Source organism: Bufo gargarizans, chromosome 1, assembly GCF_014858855.1.
Source record: "Bufo gargarizans isolate SCDJY-AF-19 chromosome 1, ASM1485885v1, whole genome shotgun sequence".
Lineage (NCBI taxonomy): Eukaryota > Metazoa > Chordata > Amphibia > Anura > Bufonidae > Bufo > Bufo gargarizans.
This window is the reverse complement of record NC_058080.1, coordinates 544,099,288-544,120,766: the sequence shown is the minus strand read 5'-3', so window position 1 is coordinate 544,120,766 and position 21,479 is coordinate 544,099,288. Positions and strand designations below refer to the sequence as shown.

The 21,479-nt window shown below is 45.3% G+C and overlaps 1 protein-coding gene across 2 annotated transcripts in view; it reads left to right on the top strand.

Annotated features, from left to right (window-relative positions):
• Positions 1-21,479, top strand: part of YDJC (YdjC chitooligosaccharide deacetylase homolog) — a 31,773-nt gene that overhangs the window by 8,395 nt on the left and 1,899 nt on the right. For both annotated transcript variants that reach the window (XM_044275550.1, XM_044275551.1), the window contains 4 exons: positions 2,726-2,912; positions 5,234-5,393; positions 7,406-7,505; positions 9,040-9,217. In XM_044275550.1, coding sequence (XP_044131485.1) covers positions 2,746-2,912; positions 5,234-5,393; positions 7,406-7,505; positions 9,040-9,217 — 605 coding nt within the window. In that variant the 5' untranslated portion in view covers positions 2,726-2,745. The remainder of the gene's footprint in view (positions 1-2,725; positions 2,913-5,233; positions 5,394-7,405; positions 7,506-9,039; positions 9,218-21,479) is intronic.

Sequence of the window (21,479 nt, the reverse complement as noted above, 5' to 3'; positions counted from 1 at the left end):
AAGAGTTTGCATTATTCGTGCGGATCCGTCTGTGCAGATACAAGACAGATCTGCACAAAACGCGAGTGTGGAAGTAGCCTTTACAGTTTGCATTTTTCATGCTGGCAATTTTTTCCATTTTCTTAAGTATCTCAATTATTTAGGGAAAAATTTTCTTTCTATGGGACAGACAGTGTTTTTTTTTTTATATATGTGTTTTAGGGTTTTTGTGTGTGTGTGTGTGTGTATATATATATATATATATACACATACAGACGTGGACAAAATTGTTGGTACCCTTTGGTCAATGAAAGAAAAAGTCACAATGGTCACAGAAATAACTTTAATCTGACAAAAGTAATAATAAATTAAAATTCTATAAATGTTAACCAATGAAAGTCAGACATTGTTTTTCAACCATGCTTCAACAGAATTATGTAAAAAAATAAACTCATGAAACAGGCATGGACAAAAATGATGGTACCCCTAGAAAACACAGAACATAATGTGACCAAAGGGACATGTTAATTCAAGGTGTGTCCACTAATTAGCATCACAGGTGTCTACAACCTTGTAATCAGCCATTGGGCCTATATATATGGCTCCAGGTAATCACTGTGTTGTTTGGTGATATGGTGTGTACCACACTCGACATGGACCAGAGGAAGCAAAGGAAAGAGCTGTCTCAAGAGATCAGAAAGAAAATTATAGACAAGCATGTTAAAGGTAAAGGCTATAAGACCATCTCCAAGCAACTAGATGTTCCTGTGAGTACAGTTGCACATATTATTCATAAGTTTAAGATCCATGGGACTGTAGCCAACCTCCCTGGACGTGGCCGCAGGAGGAAAATTGATGACAAATCTAAGAGACGGATAATCCGAATGGTAACAAAAGAGCCTAGAAAGACTTCTAAAGAGATTCAAGGTGAACTTCATGCTCAAGGAACATCAGTGTCAGATCGCACCATCCGTCGTTGTTTGAGCCAAAGTGGACTACATGGGAGACGACCAAGGAGGACACCATTGTTGAAAACGAATCATAAAAAAGCAAGACTGGAATATGCCAAACTACATGTTGACAAGCCACAAAGCTTCTGGGAGAATGTCCTGTGGACAGATGAGACAAAAATCGAAGTTTTTGCCAAGGCACATCAGCTGTATGTTCACAGACGAAAAAATGAAGCATATCAAGAAAAGAACACTGTCCCTACTGTGAAACATGGAGGAGGCTCTGTTATGTTCTGGGGCTGCTTTGCTGCGTCTGGCACAGGGTGTCTTGAATCTGTGCAGGGTACAATGAAATCTCAAGACTATCAAGGAATTCTAGAGAGAAATGTACTAGCCAGTGTCAGAAAGCTTGGTCTCAGTCGCAGGTCATGGGTCTTGCAACAGGACAATGACCCAAAACACACCGCTAAAAACACCCAAGAATGGCTAAGAGGAAAAAATTGGACTATTCTAAAGTGGCCTTCTATGAGCCCTGACCTCAATCCTATTGAGCATCTTTGGAAGGAGCTGAAACATGCAGTCTGGAAAAGGCACCCTTCAAACCGGACACAACTGGAGCAGTTTGCTCATGAGGAGTGGGCCAAAATACCTGCTGAGAGGTGCAGATGTCTCATTGACAGTTACAGGAAGCGTTTGATTGCAGTGATTGCCTCAAAAGGTTGCGCAACAAAATATTAAGTTAGGGGTACCATCATTTTTGTCCATGCCTGTTTCATGAGTTTATTTTTTTACATAATTCTGTTGAAGCATGGTTGAAAAACAATGTCTGACTTTCATTGGTTAACATTTATAGAATTTTAATTTATTATTACTTTTGTCAGATTAAAGTTATTTCTGTGACCATTGTGACTTTTTCTTTCATTGACCAAAGGGTACCAACAATTTTGTCCACGTCTGTGTGTATATATATATATATATATATATATATATATATATATATATATATATATATATATATATATATATATATTTTCCCTCCCCCCCCCCCCCCCCCCCCCCCATACAGCCCTCCAGAGGGAAGAAAGTATACTAGGCATGCAAAAACCGCCATTAAAAACGGCAGGTACCAAAACATGCCATATGGGCAAAAATGCCCAAAAAACAGCTGATCTGACTTGATGTGTTTGACTTTTTTTTTTCCTAAAAAATACTGCGCTTGGTTGATGTATTGTTAGCCAAATGCAGTTACCGCGGCTTGGTCGCTCCATACTGTGTAATACGTTTTTTTTCTCATCTCAGATGTTTATGGCATTTTCACAAGATATGCCAAATATATACAAATGTCTGATGGATGTGGATCCCACCTTTTGGGATCTGCACCTTTCTCTAGAATGCCGTCCAGCGATCCTATCTGGTTTGGATACAGCAGCCAGAGGTGATCAAGACTATGCAAACGGCTGAGGGAACGGTGTAATGCTGTTTCCATAGTTCCGACCACCATATCCGGGGAGGGGGGGGGGTCCCTGTTGACGAGGTATGTGTGGGTCCTAGAGGTTGGTTGAGCCAAGCACGTCTTCTGCTGCATGTGCATGGATTTATTGGGACTTGCAGAGGTGGACTGTCCATCTACTGTCTATTTAATGTCATCGGGTTGTGGAATTGTAGTGTTTGGCATAATGAACGTACGTAAGTTGTCACTGAGTCAGTACCGTCCTTGACACATTTTACACCGCAGTAATGTGGGGAATGAGAATAATGAAACTTGTTGTGTACTCTTCACTTTTCTATGCCCACAGTCACCCCGGGCTGCAGACAGATGTCTGTGAACACCAGGGTCAAGCTGGTGGTGACAGGAGATGACTTTGGTTACTGCCCTCGCAGGGATGTTGGCATTGTGGAATGTTTCAACACCGGCGCCATTACGAACGTCTCTCTTCTGGTGAATGGCAGCTCTGCAGCGTGTGCGGCAGACCTAGCACGCAGGTAAGTGGCATGAACACGCTGAACAGTTTCTGAATGAGATGAAAGGCAAACATTTGGAGGCTGAGTTCATGTTTACAGGAACACGTACGCAGGTGACTTGTGGCACCTAACATCACCACTGACGACATGTTTACCTCACTCCCAGTGACTCCACACTCGTGTCTCTAAATGGGATATACCATGAAAAGAACAATGCCGGTCAATTGGCCGGAAAATCCCTGTAGGGGTCCTACCTATGCTTTATAAAACTACATACTTTATTGCCATCATTGAAACCACAATCCTATACTAATACAAATTAAAACTATCAGGCTAAATTCAGGCATTATTTAGTTGCGATGCACCAGTGTGAATTACGGAGCCTTAGTCAGGAATTACTTCTATAATATTTGCCGCACGAGTGAGCGATTGTGTTATTGTATATCACACAATGTTTGTGCTATGAGTGTTTTAGTACTGTATGATATACAAGAATTTGGTGTACAGTGCAGCTACTCAGCGTATCCTCTTAATTTCCACTGTTTGCCACATTCTAAATGCAATTGAGCAGTAGCACTCTTTGTATTTGTATAGGATTGTGGTTTTAATGATAGAAATAAAGTATGTACAGTAGTTTTATCAAGCATAGGTAGGACCCCCTACAAGGATTTTCCCATCAGTTGAGCAGCACTGTTCTTTCCACACCCATGTGTCGCAAATATGTCCAACGTACAGACTTTTTTTTTATTTTTTTTATTACTACTAAAACCAAAAAGTGGAAGGTTTCCTCCAATCCCAAACATTGGGACTTCATACACATTGCCATATTATATGTCCATTTTGTATTCAGCCATAATTTAAGCTCCCTTTCAAGTGCTTAGACCTAGGACTAGGCGATATGGCCTAAAATCTATATCACAATATAATTTGAAGCATGTGCGATATGATGATATATCGCTATATATTATTTTCTTCTGTACGTATACAAAGTACAAAACTCCATCAGCCCCATGCCATAGCCACCATCATCGTGTCCCCCAGCCAGCGCCATCAGCCCCATGCCATAGCCCCCATCATCGTGTCCCCCAGCCAGCGCCATCAGCCCCATGCCATAGCCCCCATCATCGTGTCCCCCAGCCAGCGCCATCAGCCCCATGCCATAGCCCCCATCATCGTGTCCCCCAGCCAGCGCCATCAGCCCCATGCCATAGCCCCCATCATCGTGTCCCCCAGCCAGCGCCATCAGCCCCATGCCATAGCCCCCATCATCGTGTCCCCCAGCCAGCGCCATCAGCCCCATGCCATCATTCATCGTGTCCCCCAGCCAGCGCCATCAGCCCCCATCATCGGTCCCCCAGCCAGCGCCATCAGCCCCCATCATCGTGTCCCCCAGCCAGCGCCATCAGCCCCCCATCATCGTGTCCCCCAGCCAGCGCCATCAGCCCCCATCATCGTGTCCCCCAGCCAGCGCCATCAGCCCCCATCATCGTGTCCCCCAGCCAGCGCCATCAGCCCCCATCATCGTGTCCCCCAGCCAGCGCCATCAGCCCCCATCATCGTGTCCCCCCAGCCAGCGCCATCAGCCCCCCATCATCGTGTCCCCAGCCAGCGCCATCAGCCCCCATCATCAGCCCCCTCATCGTGTCCCCCAGCCAGCGCCATCAGCCCCCATCATCGTGTCCCCCAGCCAGCGCCATCAGCCCCATCATCGTGTCCCCCAGCCAGCGCCATCAGCCCCCATCATCGTGTCCCCCAGCCAGCGCCATCAGCCCCCATCATCGTGTCCCCCAGCCAGCGCCATCAGCCCCCATCATCGTGTCCCCCAGCCAGCGCCATCAGCCCCCATCATCGTGTCCCCCAGCCAGCGCATCAGCCCCCATCATCGTGTCCCCCAGCCAGCGCCATCAGCCCCCATCATCGTGTCCCCCAGCCAGCGCCATCAGCCCCCATCATCGTGTCCCCCAGCCAGCGCCACTCAGCCCCCATCATCGTGTCCCCCAGCCAGCGCCACTCAGCCCCCATCATCGGGTCCCCCAGCCAGCGCCATCAGCCCCCTCACGCCATCAGCCCCATCATCGTGTCCCCCGCCATCGCCATCAGACCCCATCATCGTGTCCCCCAGCCAGCGCCCCTCAGCTCCTCTTGTTTCCTGCGCCTCATACCCTTAAGTTTAGCCAGCAGGATCAACCCCACCAGGCAGTATACTTGGTTTCATAGTCGATCCTGCTGAAAGTGCTCTTTAAAATCAGTGTCAATTTGTTTTGTTGCTTGTGGTTACATTCTGAGTGTGAAATGTGCCGAGTGCTGTCGTCACTGTTAAAGGGTCATGATTTATTTTTTAGGTGTAATATTCCTATAGGTTTGCATGCTAATCTCTCAGAGGGCATACCAGTATGTCGAGAGCTTCGTCAGAACTCCACTCTTGTCAATTCTCGAGGAGTCTTTCTTGGAAAGATGGGCATACGAAAAGCACTGGCACAAGGGCTCCTTATCATGTCGGAGGTGAGTCCATGATTGGATGTGAAGTCAAATAGATTGTGTAGAGCAACCTAAAACATGTATTAAAAGTTTGAACAAGATGGCAGCTGATGCCAATTCTCATTTTCAGTAGTTTATGGATAGATATATTCTGACATGTATGCCAATTAACATCAATGCCTCCAGTGACTTTCTGACCGTGTAATACATGGACAAGGTACGTCCATCAAAACTGCCCTCTACTAACTCTCAGAGGGGTCCTGAGTTTTCAACATCTTTTAATGGGTTTACTTTGGATACTTGGGGGAGATTTATCATTCCTTATGTCAGTTTTCTGGCATAAAAACCCTGTTTCTATGCCACCCTCTCCACTTTGAGAAGGGGGCATAATGAAGATGGAAAGGGGACAGGGCCTCCAGGCACATTTATCTTCTTTTATATTTCTAGCTCCGAGCTGCTGCACATTTCAGTCTAGGCGCACAGACTGCCGGAGGATATGCCTAATTTACACCTCGCCATAAATTGGGTGCATCCTCTGGCAGTGGAACAGGAAAAAAAGTGCCGCATCTGGAGGAGGAGCCCGCAGCGTGTGACAGCGCAGCAGAGACGTCTGCATCCGGGGAGCGAGGTAGTGCGAGCTAGCACCATGTGCAGATTAGACCAAATACCTGGGGAGCCCCTTTTTTGACCAGGCAGGGTGCTTTGTAACCTGTGCCTGAAGCAATGTTTGTACTGAAATGTACTTTATGCAAAGGTGTTCTTATCTGTTCAAAGGTAAATAATACAAACTAAAGGTCAGGCCTGTATGTCATATTGCTGCTCTGTGTCTACCTCCCACATCTTTAACCCCTTCCCTACTTTCTCCGTAAATGTATGACGCAAGTTGGGTCTTTAAAGATGGCGCCTGCTCCAGAGCGGGCACCATAGCTGCCCAGTTTCTGCTGTTTCACCAGCAGACAAAATGTCTGCGATCAGCAGGCAGACCTTTAACTCCTCGATTGTGACCATGGCGTCTGAGGCGCTGAGATGGGGCAAATGGTTGGTTGTAATAGGTTGGAGTCAGTATGAGACTACTAGGTCTAACGCAGGTATGTGCAAATGTAGGGCTGCTTGTGGCAGTACTGCATTGGAGTATGCTGATTTACACATACACTACTGTGAATTAATGCAATAGTAGTTGTGAGAAGCACTCGCATCGCCCCACAGAAAAGGAGCTCTAACACAGCTCCCTAGGTGGAAATAAAAACATGCCCCCCTTGCTTGGCTGCTCTCAGAACTCTATAGAAATAAATGGAGCATGCTGGGAGTCGTAGTTTCACCACAGCTGGAGTGCCAAGGTTTAGCCATCACTGATATAGGGTATATATATTTTATGGTAACACGGCACCTGCAATCACATGCTAGCTAAGGCCTCTTTCACATGAACGCTGTGTGCCTGTGGTCGTATTGCGGCCCGCAAACAGCGGGTCCGCAATACACTGGGCACCGGCCGTGTGCATTCTGCATCACGGATGTGAACCCCTTCACTTGAATGGGTCTGCAAATCTGGAGTTACGGAACGGAAGCACTACGGAGTGCTTCTGTGAGGTTCCGTTCCGCAAAACTTTTTCTATCTTTTTGCGCAGCAGAGGGATTGCGGGACTCATTCAAGTGAATGGGGGCACGATCTGCATGCAGCTGGCCCACGGTCAGTGACTGTGCATTGCAATTTGCGGTCCGCACACTGCCACGGGGGACACACGTTCGTGTGAAAGAGGCCTAAGACTGTATGGCTGTTTCCTGATCTGTATACAGAACTCTCATTAAGCTCTGTGTGGGCAGGAATGGTAAATGTAGACCCTATTCAGTTGTATGTGAATTTACTGCAGCGCTGTGACTGCGATCCAATGAATAGGCTTTCACCTGTCATTCAGCTATTTATCTTTTTTTTTTCTTTTTTTCATTTTTTTTTTAAGCAAACTCAAATTTTTCTTCAATCTTTGTTTAGCATATTTTACAATGCAAAACTGTACAACCGGTGACCATCTTATTGGCAGGTTCGTCAAGAATTGAATGCCCAGGTCAAGCTGTTTCGTGAGTTGACCGGACAGTACCCCCAGCATATGGATGGACATCAGCATGTTCATGTTTTACCAAGTAAGGTTTATTTTTATTTTTTTGCAGCAAGTTTTGTTGGAAGCTAGTTGTTTATAGGCCGTTGCCTTACGTCATACATTCTAGATGTATAATGGGTGCATTTGTATACAGTACACATCTGGAACTTGTACATATACTAACTTCCAAAGCCTGGTTTATACATTACACACAAGTATATACCATCCATTACATTGAGCAGTCTGTCATTTACCTTGAGTGATTTCTTTTAGAAATTCATTTAGTAGAATATAATGTATGGCATCCTAACAGAATTTTAGATGCACAAAATGTGGTGTAAAATGAAATTATTTTCATACACAGCAGCCAGTCTGAACGAGAAGAGCTGCAATGAAAAAAATAGAACATGTCCTATTCTTGCGGACAAGAATAGGCATATTCTATTAGTGGCAGCGATGTGAGGTCTGCAAAACGCGTAACGCCCATTGCCATGTCTGTGTTTAGTGGATCCGCAAAACACCTTACGGACGTGTGAATGGACCCTAAGAAAGAAAGAGGGTCTGCCAGAAGCAGGGGTGCTCCGATGCATGTATCGGCTCATTTGCATATGGATTACAAATACATTTTCTCCAGAATGAAGCAACAGATCACTAAGTGAAAGGTATCATTACATTCAGCTGTGCTAGCCTTACCAGTCTGTGGGGGAGATTTATCAAGACAGACGCGTTCTGCTCCAGTCTTGATATTCCCTGCACTGCTGGAGGATGCACCACATTTATGACTAGGTGCAGGCCTGATCATAAATTAGGCACATCCTTCAGCAGTCCGTTCGCCTAAATGGAAATCTTTGATGGCTCAGAGCTGCCGTAGATTTCTGGCTTCAAAACTGATGAGATAAATGTGTCTCGGCTGTTGGCCATACCCCTTTCCTACCCACCTTTGCTGTATCTCGTTTTGACAAGGAGGCACTTGCAACTCCTCTCCCCCCTCCCCCCCAAAAAAATAAAAAATATATAATATATAAAAATAAGTCACATTTGAAAAGTCAAACCTACAGCTTGCGACTTGTTAAAGCCACTTTTCTGGCGGAAGGGAGATGATAAATCTACCCGTTGTGCCTGGTTTACCAGTGAATTTCTTGGTGACTCCCTTTAAGAGTTTTTATTTATTTATTGTTAATGTATAAGGGTTGTACAATGATTCGTTTTTTGCAGGGTGACTGGTGTTTATCAATGTCACTATTTTTATGATGTTCACCATGCAGTTTAAATAATGTGTTAACTTTATTATACCAAGTTGCGATTGTGGCAGAACCATATACAGATTAGCAAGTTAAACGCGCTGCCGCTGTGGCATTACCAGAATTTTCCTAGGTAATTTACACAGCGCCCAGTTCATATATTATGTGCCACATAAATAGCATAGAGCATGAATGTTTGCTGCGTCAATATTGTAGCACGCTAAACATTCTTACTACATATGTTTATGTAATTTTTTTACTTATTTCGTTTTAACTTTTTGCCAAGTAAAACTATTTTTATGAATTTTTATTTTATTTTTTATTTTTATTATGTAGAAATCCGAGAGGAATTTGCACATGTGCTGAAGGAACATGGTATTTGTTACACGCGTATTCCAGTGGAGATAGGACTGCACAGATGTAACTGGATCAAGGAGGAACTAATGGAATTTTATCGAAGCGTGGAGAAGGATGCGTTAAATAGTGTGGAAATCTTCAGAAGCCAAGGGATTCGGTGAGAATGAATTACATTTTCTGAGGGCACAATAGGTGTATGGAATCCTACAGGTATTGACCAGTGAACACATCACTGTAGAAATGATAACCACTCTCTAATATACTTTGCTTTCAGTGGTTAGCGCTGTTGTCTTGCAGTATTTGGGGTTTGGGGTTTATATTGGACCAAGGGCAACATCTACATGGTGTTTGTGTCAAATCTCTCGTTATTAGGCTTAAAAGAAAATAGGACCAAATACAAAATAAGCCAGGGCTATTACACAGGAGCCACAAGTAAGTCCACAAGAATAACGGTCTAACAGCCTATACAAACATGCCATATAAAACTGCATTGACTTACATAAATATCAAGATGTATCAGAGCAGTGGAATGCCGGGGCATAGCTAAAAGCTCATGGGCCCTGGCGCAAGAGTTCAGCTTGGGCCCCTCTTCCCTCAGTGCTTGTTGGAAAGGGGCAGGGGAGCACGTAGCCTTCCTGCTGCCTGAGGCAAACATTGAAAGGGCACCCCCTCAAGCTAAATTCTTGACCTAACCCCTTCCCTCCAGCCAGAGGTGTAAATTGACCAGGATGCACTTTCTATAATGCCAGTGTCTTATGTGGCACAAGGGTCTTTGGGCCCCTCAGGCTCCTGGGTCCGGTAGCGACTGCTACCTCTGCACCCCCTATAGCTACGCCCCTGGTGGAATGTACTGAGGTACAGAGATGCACATAAGGACTAAAACAAGGGGAAAGGGCAATAAACATGCCAGACCCACCCATAACCAATCATTGGGAAGATAGAAAGGAAGGATCTCTTGACCCTCAGCGAGCTCCAGCCATGGAGACCATATACACCTATGTTTAGGTATTGTACGGTTTGCCAGATGGCACAGCTCCTCCAGACTACCAATCTGAGCGACCTTCTGAAGCCAATGAAAAATAGAAGCAGCTGAAGTCTGTCTCCAATATAGTGGGACCCCATAGCCTTAGCTATCAGAGAGTCTTGTTATGTAGTACGAGAAGCAGGGAGGAGATTCAAAACTATGAACTTAGGGGTATATCTTGAATAAGACTTTGCACATCTTAGTTCAGTAAGGCCGAATCAAGGGACAATCCCACCAAAGTAGGCAAATAATGTAAATAAGAACCTACTGATTTAGAACACCGCCAATAAGTAGCTGGTATAGTGGGCTGCATGGCGATTGTAATCTCTCCCCTTGTTTGTATAGATTTCCTCCCACATTTAAAAGGCACACTGGCAGTTCAATTTGGAATTTAGATTGTGAGCCCCAGTGGAGGCAGGGGCTGATATGAGTGGTGACAGTGGATGTACAGTGCTGCTATAAAAATAGTAATAATTTGTCACCAATTTCACAATGTTTATTTGCTGCCAGGGAATGCGCACACTGTGAGCTAGACAGCCCGGATTCCAGATTCATTGTGGCATTTCTACATGTCTACAGCTTGGACTTGATACAGTTGTATCCCCTTCTCAGCTGAGAGCAGAACTAGGTATAAACACAGGGTTTCCAGCCTCTGATTGTAAATTGGTATACTCGTTCACTGACAGCAAGCACATCTTAAAATTGGTGAGGAACTGAAACACAAAGGGGCAGACTTACTAAACTTATAGATAGTGTAAGCGTAGTCAGACTGTCCGGACCTGCAGCAGATTTATCACAGCGATCAGGCTGGATGATGAATCTGCCGCAGGGAGAGACTCTATACCAGTTTGTGACAGAATTGTACACCCAGAATTGTGGTCAATTTTGGTGCACACTCTTTTCCTATGAAGCAACACCTTATTCTTGCTAAACCCGACCTCCCTTTTTGAGCAATCCCGAAAAAACTGTAGAAGCCCTAGTTGTGCCAATTTGTGCCACTTTTTAGACAGTTTCTAGGCACAGACTCATTGTTAACTCTAAGCCAAAATCTCAAACTCCTTTCCCCCCTCCAATTGTTTTTTAGTTTTTAACAAAGGTAATACATACACAAACTTGGGTGTACCGAAGATAGACAAGGTAAAGAAAAGAAATGAGCAAAAAATTTAAAATTAATAAATATCCGCATAGAAAAGCGCAGAAATTCCTGCATGACATTACACAGGCAAAATGATGGATCTGGAATACACTTCTCATCTAATGGGCCTTAAGCATATATATCTCAAACGCCTTTTAATCAATGCAAAATGAAAAGTTATACAGCTTTATAATATACTTTCACTTAAAGGGACACTTCTATCAGATTTTTTGATCACCTATTAACAACCTACATGTGAATATTCATTCAAAAAATCAGGTGGAGGGTTTTTTGTATACGTACTCTAATACGCAGTCTAATTATAATAATACAGTGAAGGGATGATTTTATCGGGAAAAACTACACTTAAAAGGAGGCTGCTAGGAATGAGCGAATTTCATATTTTGAAGTTCGGGTTGTGGCATTTACCGAATTGCGTTATGGATTCCGTTACCACGGACGATAATGCAATTCCATAACCAGGGCTATGGAGTCAGAGGCAATTTTGGGTTCCTGCCGTTGGCAAAAAATGAACCTACTCCGACTCCTACTAGATTTAAATTGGAATAAAAAAAAAAAGCACGTTTAAATGTCCTAATTCACAAAAAGTTATAATTTAATTACCGTATTTTTCACCCTATAAGACGCACCTAGGTTTTTGAGGCGGAAAATAAGAAAAAAAAAATTTAAACCAAAATGTGCGCTTTTGGTGGGTTTTGAACTAATGGTGCTCTGTGGGTGGCACTGTTGTGGGGGATCATTGTGGGGGCATCTTATCTTATGTGTCATCCACAGATGATTCCCCCCCCCCCCCCATCATAACAGTGTCCCTGTGTAGTGAATGGGGGCCGGCATCTGTTTCTGTAATGGCAGCGGGGCCCGGTGCCAGCTTCATTTCAGAAAGTGGGCGGAGCAGGCGCGTGACTTGGTGAGCTACGATACGAGCGCCCACCCGACCTCCTAAATGCCAAGAATTTAGTACTAAGTAGTACAGCGCTAGATTTAAGATGATTGGAATACTTTAACAATACCCACAAGTTGGATATGATTACCGTATTCTACAGTGAGCGGAGCCCCCAGCCCCTCCTCCCTCTCAGCCTATTCACCGGACGGTCGCAGCATTCTCCCCCATAAGACGCACTGCTATTTTTTTTTCCCCCACTTCTGCAAAAAATATGGTACTTCTCTACTGTAAGAATAAAGGCCAATGCATGCAGTGCGTCACGTTACCGCAAAACGAACACGTTAAGAGACCATGAAGAAGCATGCTTTTCATATGCTTCACTATATAGCACGCAACGCACAGTTAAGGAGCGGCAATACTTATACTTTCCATTGTGTTGTGTTCTGCTGTTACAGGGAACATAACGCCCATGGTTAACCTAGCCTCTCACTGATAACTGATTAAGTAAATATGTTTTTTGCAGGACTAGACACTTGTATAAGTGAAGGGAATGGATAGTCAATAGTTCAAGACTGAAGCTGTAAACCATTTGAAAAACTGCTGTCATTCAGCTAAGGCTTTAAAAACTTGTAAACTCAGATTGTTAGCTTAAACTTTAAACATGACTATGGGATTCTACTAGGGAAATCATGTTTTAAATTAAATGCCCCTTCCTGGATCCTCCCACTGCCCTATCTTCAGCAGAAGATCAGCACACAAAGGAGAAGGTAGCAGCTTCCTAGCCAGTAGTTCTGTGGTAATGACATGTATGTTGCCTTTCTTTCCTTCAAGGAATGTATAAAATACATTTGCATATTAAATGCAGAGGAGTCGGGTCGGAAGTACCAAAAACTGAGGAGTTGGAGTCGGACCATTTATCTACTGACTCCACAGCCCTGTCCATAACGGGATGCCTTTAGAGGCATTCCGTTATTCATTCCGTCATAATAGAAGTCTATGGCCTAAATAACGTATCCGTCCGGTTTCCGTTATGCTGGAGTCCTCTCAAGGCCTCTAAAGACATTCCATTATGCATTCCTTCATGGAATTACGTTATGATCCGTGGTAACGGAATCCATAACGCAATTCAGATTATACCACAAACCAAACTCTAATTTCAAAATATGAAATTCGCTCATCCCTAGGAGGCTGTTGATGGAGGGGCATGTAACTAGACCCGTCAATTGATGATGCCCATTAAATAACACGTGCTAGTCTTCCTTGCCATAAGCAGTGTTAGGGCTCTTGCACACGGCCATTGTTCAGCCGTTTCATGCATTGGGGGCATGAACAACATCCCTGCAGCTGCCACAACGAATACAAACCCCACAGAAGCACTCCGTTCCGTACCGACCTTCCAGATTGCGTACCCTTTATGTTAAAGTACCCACTCCCTTTTTACCTCTGACGTTTTTTCATTTTCGTTTTGCACTCCCTGCATTTCCAGAGCCACAATTTTTTTATTTTTATTTTTTATTTTTTTTCCATTCAGTCGTATGAGGGCTTGTTTTTTGGGAGACAAGTTGTACTTTCTAATGCCACCATGTAATATTGCATATTATGTAGCAGGAAGCGGGACAAATATTCCAAATTGGGGGGGGGGAGCAATACCGCCAGTGTTTTGCAGTTTTTTTATTTACATTCGATATGCAATAAAACTGACCAGTTACTTTCATTATCCAGGTCAGTACAACTCCAGCGATACCTTGTGTACTGTTTCTTGCGTCTTGATTCTGATAAAATAATAAAAACCTAGAAAAATAATTTTCCCATTTCATCACCATGATGGCAAGATAAGAGATTGACCTCTGTAGGGGCAGGAAAACAGATTAAATTGCCCCTGCCCCCTAGCCACTTCAGTGTTTTTCCTGCCCCTATAGGCCGCAGAAATGAAACTCTGTTCCATTGCTTTTTCGGGAGAGTATGTATTTGGTCCGGTGTTGGACAAAATCCTGGAAAAAGCGACGGATAAGAAAAGGTTTTCCTGAAGAACCCCTTTAAGGGAAAGACTCTGGAAGGGATGCCTAGGGCAATTAAAATGGGGCAATTACGCAGGTTCCCTTTTCTCAAGAATAGGAGGATTTCTACTCTCTTCTTGGTGGACAAACCAGATGGGACATTCAGAACCATAATAAATCTAAAAGGACTAAACAAGAACATCCTATACAGGAAGTTCTAGATGGCGTCTCTGGCGTCCACAATCCCGCTAATAAGATTGTGCACATTAACGTGTTCTATCGATCTGAAGGATGCATATTACCATGTACCGATCAGACAACAATCTGAAAAGTTCCTAAGGTTTGCGCTAAGAGACAGTACAGGAAAAAATTGTAATTTCCAGTTTAAGGCCCTCCCATTCGGTATTTCCCTGAAAAAACTGATGCAAAGCGGCCTAAATTCCTTCCTAGCCTTGCTGGGAAATCTGGGATGGATAGCAAATAAAAAAAAAAAAAATCATGTCTTCTTCCCCAAACAAGTGTAAAATTCTTGGGAATTCTCCTGGACTCTGAAATGCAGTCCTCGTTCCTTCCAGAAGAAAAAGCTGTTTGGTTAAGAGGGAAGGTCCAAAAAAGAAACTCGTGCTCCATCAGAGAGGCAATGAGCCTCCTAGATGTATTAACAACATGCATAGCGTCGGTTCCTTGGTCTCAGTTCCACTTCAGAACTTTTCAACTATGGCTACCGAGATGCTGTGACAGGAGACGGACATCATTAGACCGAAAAAGTCCTGATCCCACAGCATGTAAAAGTGTTACTGATCCTGAGTTGGAAATCTTAAAGGGCCAGGGGTTGTCAGAGAAGGTCATCTCCACACTCAAGGCCAGTAGGAAAAAAGTTACAGCTGCGATTTTATTTAAAAATCTGGAAGAAGTTCTGCTCCTGGTGGGGACAAGAGGATATAAACCAGTCAGCTCCAAATATACAGAGAATTCTGGACTTCCTACAACAAGGGCTAGACTTAGGCCTCCGTCCTTCGACCCTGAAGGTGCAGATTGCAGCCCTAACTTTATTTTTATTTTTTTCTCTCTTTATTAAGATTTTATAGAGAAAGTAAGTATGCAATGCCATAAGAGTAATGTTGACACATCAGATGCAAAATATCACAAAGTATGTCATGTAGCATATGGCACAGGGAAAAGGAGAGGGGCAAGAATGGGGAGGGACATTGTAGAGGGGTAGGTGGTTTAAGGCATAAAGTTGCATATGTTGAATCAGCAGTGGCCTACTAGTCAATGGTTGACACACAACATTTTATAACTTTGTAAAATAACAATTAAAATATAGTATGCAGTCTAATGGATGGCTTAAATACAACCATCATAGTACAGAACAACACACAAGGGTGTGCCTTTAAAGATGGGCCATGTGCCCAACCACCCTCTTACTGAGGGAAATGGTATTGGTAACACCAACAATAACATGCAATAAATCAAATATAAATATCAAATGGCCGTGGACGATCCGCTCTATACTATGTAAGAGTGAAGAATAAGAGAGGGCTTAAGATTGAATGGGTTTAAACTTTTTTTTTTTTTTTTTACTTAGATTTAGCTGAGCACAGGTGTATCAAAAGGTTCTTCAGAGCAGCAGGATGGGTAAGACCCTTTGTCAGACCTAGAATCCCAACCTGGGACTTAAGGGTACTTTCACACTTGCGGCACAACAGATCCGGCAGGCTGTTCACCCTGTCGGATCCGTCCTTCCGCTGTTCCGCCACTCCGTCCCTATTGACTATAATGGGGGCGGCGCTCCGGCGCAGTACGGCAGTTCGCGGTCAGAGGCCGCCTGACTAAAAAGTCGGACATGCAGGACCTTTAGTCCGGTGGCCTTTCGCTGTGCACTGCCGTACTGCGCCGGAGCGCTGCCCCCGTCCCCATTATAGTCAATGGGGACGAGCGGCGAAACAGCGGAAGGACGTATTCACCTGTCGGATCCGTCCTGCCGCAAGTGTGAAAGTACCCTTAAACATAGTCCTACAGGGTCTAACAAAAAGTCCCTTTGAGCCTCTGTAAGATGCTTCGGTCAAAATGCTCTTACTCAAGACAGCCTTCCTTATCGCAATTACGTCTGCTAGGAGAGTAGGGTAAATTCAGGCTCTCTCTATCGGACATCCACATTTAACCATTTCGGATGACAGAATAATATTTAAACCAGATCCAGAGTTCCTTCCAAAGGTAGATTCTGACTTCCATAGAAACCAGGAGATAGTGCTGCCTTTGTTCTGTAATAACTCGAAAAACCTAAGGGAGGAGGAATTTAATATTTTTTGATGTCAAACAGGGTGTGCTAAGATATTTTGGGTGTCTAAAGAATTCAGGAAGGTTGACAATCTGTTAGTCCAGTTTGGAGGGAAGAATAAGGGGAAGGCTGCTTCTAGGGCCTCCATCTCTAGGTGGATAAAGCAAACTATGTATGACTTCTACCGACTCCAAAATCTTCCATGCCCCGTTAACGATGGGGCCTATTCCACCAGGGCTGTCTCTTCAGTCAATGGAGAAAAAGCGGGTGCATCGTTTGAGCTGCAACCTGGTCCAATGTCCATACCTTTTTTATTAAGCATTATAGACTTGACTTGTCGGGATCTTCAGAACTATCTTTTGGTCCTCAAAGCCATAGCCCCCCCTTAATTAGGTAATCTGGTAGGTCTCCTATCTTGCCGTCATGGTGGTGAAATTGGGAAAAACTGAATTAGGATTACCGGTAATTCCTTTTCCATAAATCCACCATGACTGCATGGAATTCCCACCCCCAAAAAAATTGTGTGCTCAAATCATGTTAGTATCTTTTAGTTTTCCTGCCCCTACAGAGGTCAGGGGTCAATCTCCTATCTTGCCATCATGGTGGATTCATGGAAAAGGAATTACCAGTAAGCCCAATTCAGTCGTTTTTGTAGTTGTGTGTGTGTATGGAGCTGTGTGAGGGGTCATTTTTTGTGGAGTGATCTGTACCATTGATACCATTCTGGTGTGTGTGTGTGTGTGTAGGTGTGACTTTTTTTTTATTCCCCCCCCCCCCCCCCCCCCCATTTTTTATTTTTATTTTATTTATTTTTATAGATTTGGTGGGAAATGAAGAACCAAAAACAGCAAATCGCCCATTTAGCAGTCTATGAGAAATCTATTACTTTCCTATGGAGCCCTGTTATAGACAGGGGCTCAATAGGAAACGCTATGCAGCAGCCTATCATTTTTAATGACTGGCTGCTGCAAAGCTGCTCCGATCGCACCGCTTCGGGGTTTTTGTGTGCTCGGATGCTGTGGTCGAGATTGTTTAAATGGACGTGAACTGCATAAGCCGTGGGTGTTTGCTTTATGAAACAGGAGGCACCCTGTGGCTATCTTTAAAGACCCCTCCAGCGCCATGCTAGTTTACAAAGGATGTCCTTTCCTTGGGATAGGCTATCGCTATCTGATTGGCGGATTAGATGTAGTAGCTCCAATGCTGGAAGTTGGCGCCTGAACTACACAGTGGAAATGGTTATAGCAGTGCTGCTCCCACTCACTTCAATGGGAGCAGCCATACATTAACCACCTCTATCCACTGCACAATGGACGGAGTTGTGTAGTTCTGGCACTGACTTCCAGTGCCAGAGTTACTACAGAACAGCTGATCAGTGGGGGGGTTAGTGTCAGACCTCTGCAAATTGGATAGTGATGGCCTGTCCTGAGGAAAGACCGTCACTTGTAAATAGGTGAACAACTTTCAAAAAGGACCGGTCACCAAAAAAGTGTGAAATATCATATTATCCTGTGGTTCACCTGTTACTGAAGCCACTTTTTCCTGAGTTGCTATGTTACCCACTATTCACTCTCTATTATTTTCCATTCTCAGAGCAGTAAGAGTAGAAAGATCCAGTTACTGTATATTTCTTAGATACTATATGACAGTGATGGCGAACCTTTTACAGACAGAGTGCCCAAACTGTAACATTAACCCGCTTTTTTATCGCAAAGTGCCAACACAGCAATTTACCTTGAATACTACAGTCCAATATAAAATATCTTCCATGTAGGGCTGCAGCTAACGATTATTTGAATAATCGATTAGTTGCCGATTAATTACTACGATTAATCGATTAATCGGAAAAAACGACAAAATTACAAAACAGAGGTTTATATGATCTTACTTGAAAAATTATGTTCAAAGGCCATATTAAAACAAATTGTGGACGACACTATTATGGGGGATCTGTGGACGACACTATTATGGGGGATCTGTGGACGACACTATTATGGGGGATCTGTGGACGACACTATTATGGGGGGATCTGTGGACGACACTATTATGGGGGGTCTGTGGACGACACTATTATGGGGGGTCTGTGGACGACACTATTATGGGGGGTCTGTGGACGACACTATTATGGGGGGTCTGTGGACGACACTATTATGGGGGGTCTGTGGACGACACTATTATGGGGGGTCTGTGGACGACACTATTATGGGGGGTCTGTGGACGACACTATTATGGGGGGTCTGTGGACGACACTATTATGGGGGGTCTGTGGACGACACTATTATGGGGGGTCTGTGGACGACACTATTATGGGGGGTCTGTGGACGACACTATTATGGGGGGTCTGTGGACGACACTATTATGGGGGGTCTGTGGACGACACTATTATGGGGGGTCTGTGGACGACACTATTATGGGGGGTCTGTGGACGACACTATTATGGGGGGTCTGTGGACGACACTATTATGGGGGGTCTGTGGACGACACTATTATGGGGGGTCTGTGGACGACACTATTATGGGGGGTCTGTGGACGACACTATTATGGGGGGTCTGTGGACGACACTATTATGGGGGGTCTGTGGACGACACTATTATGGGGGTCTGTGGACGACACTATTATGGGGGGTCTGTGGACGACACTATTATGGGGGGTCTGTGGACGACACTATTATGGGGGGTCTGTGGACGACACTATTATGGGGGGTCTGTGGACGACACTATTATGGGGGGTCTGTGGACGACACTATTATGGGGGGTCTGTGGACGACACTATTATGGGGGGTCTGTGGACGACACTATTATGGGGGGTCTGTGGACGACACTATTATGGGGGGTCTGTGGACGACACTATTATGGGGGGTCTGTGGACGACCTATTATGGGGGGTCTGTGGACGACACTATTATGGGGGGTTCTGTGGACGACACTATTATGGGGGGTCTGTGGACGACACTATTATGGGGGGTCTGTGGACGACACTATTATGGGGGGTCTGTGGACGACACTATTATGGGGGGTCTGTGGACGACACTATTATGGGGGGTCTGTGGACGACACTATTATGGGGGGTCTGTGGACGACACATTATGGGGGGTCTGTGGACGACACTATTATGGGGGGTCGGTGGACGACACTATTATGGGGGGTCTGTGGACGACACTATTATGGGGGGGTCTGTGGACGACACTATATGGGGGGTCTGTGGACGACACTATAGGGGGGTCTGTGGACGACACTATTATGGGGGGTCTGTGGACGACACTATTATGGGGGGTCTGTGGACGACACTATTATGGGGGTTGTGGACGCATATTTGGGGGGTTGGACGGACGTAGTTATGGGGGGTCTGTGGACGGCGTAGTTATGGGGGGTCTGTGGACGGCGTAGTTATGGGGGGTCTGTGGACGGCGTAGTTATGGGGGGTCTGTGGACGGCGTAGTTATGGGGGGTCTGTGGACGGCGTAGTTATGGGGGGTCTGTGGACGGCGTAGTTATGGGGGTCTGTGGACGGCGTAGTTATGGGGGGGTCTGTGGACGGCGTAGTTATGGGGGGGGGGGGTATGTGGACGGCGTAGTTATGGGGGGGGGGGGGTATGTGGACGGCGTAGTTATGGGGGGGGGGGGTATGTGGACGGCGTAGTTATGGGGGGGGGGGGGTGGTATGTGGACGGCGTAGTTATGGGGGGGGGTATGTGGACGGCGTAGTTATGGGGAGGGGGATATGTGGACGGCGTAGTTATGGAGAGGGGGATATGTGGACGGCGTAGTTATGGAGAGGGGGGTCTGTGGACGGCGTAGTTATGGAGAGGGGGGTCTGTGGACGGCGTAGTTATGGAGAGGGTGATATGTGCACTGTTATGGGCATAGACAGATCCCCCCTCCCCCTTCCCCCCCTAACAGCCCCGGCCCCGATGCTTGCATCTTTATTTTACCTTTTTACAATGACGCTCCCGCTCCTGTAACAGCCAGGCAGAGCGGACGGCGGCGTAACGTCACTCAATCACGTGACGCGCCTGCTCCGCCCACTTCATGAATGAAGGAGGCGGAGCAGGCGTGTCACGTGAGTGAGTGACGTTACGCCGCCGTCCGCTCTGCCTGGCTGTTACAGGAGCGGGAGCGTCATTGTAAAAAGGTAAAATAAAGATGCAGCGACCGCCCGCCCGAATAGCAACGAATCGGCGATTATTCGATAACTGGATTCGTCGACAACGAATCCAGTTATCGAATATAATCGATTACATCGATTAATCGTTGCAGCCCTACTTCCATGTACTTATAGCTAAATGTTAGCCTGCCTACATTCAGTGCGCTGCCTGTGCTGTTCATAGTGCGCCCTGCTCTGATGGATGGCAGGAAAAGTGTAAGGCATATTGGTACACCATAGACTTTATCCAGGGTGTGGGTGCCCACAGAGAGGTCTCTGAGTGCCACCTCTGGCACCTGTGCCATAGGTTCGCCATCACTGCTATATGATCTCACTCTCCTGTCTTCACATATCGAGTCCAGTAACTCATTGTTGGCAGCATGAGCAGGAGGAGAGCAGGATCACGTGGTATCTCATTCTGCTCTGACATCGTCCTCCCTTAGGGTCCATTCACACGTCCGTAAGTGTTTTGCGGATCCGCAAGTGTTTTGCGGATCGGAAATGTGGATTTGCATCTGTTCCAGCCCCATTGAAAGTAAATGGGTCCGCAAATTGCGGAACCAAATTACGGACGTGTGAATGGACCCTTATTAGACAGAATAGGGAAACTCCACATCCAGTGGGCAGCTTCAGTAACTGGAACCAGGAGATCCATAGGTAATGCTATATTTTATACGTTTTGGAAGGTAACAAATCCTCTTTAATCTTAGTTTGATGGGGCAGCCTCAGGATAGGCCATCAATATCTGCTTGACGAGTGAGCTGCAGTTACCCACCCGCTCCATCCACTACCCGGCACCCCCATTGATTACCTTGTTACTCTGGTGCTGAGACTACACAGCTATGACATCAATATTAAAATCCTGGAATACCCCATGCGACTAATGGTGCATGTTAATGACTATTAATTATGGAGAAAAGTCATCACATAATATTG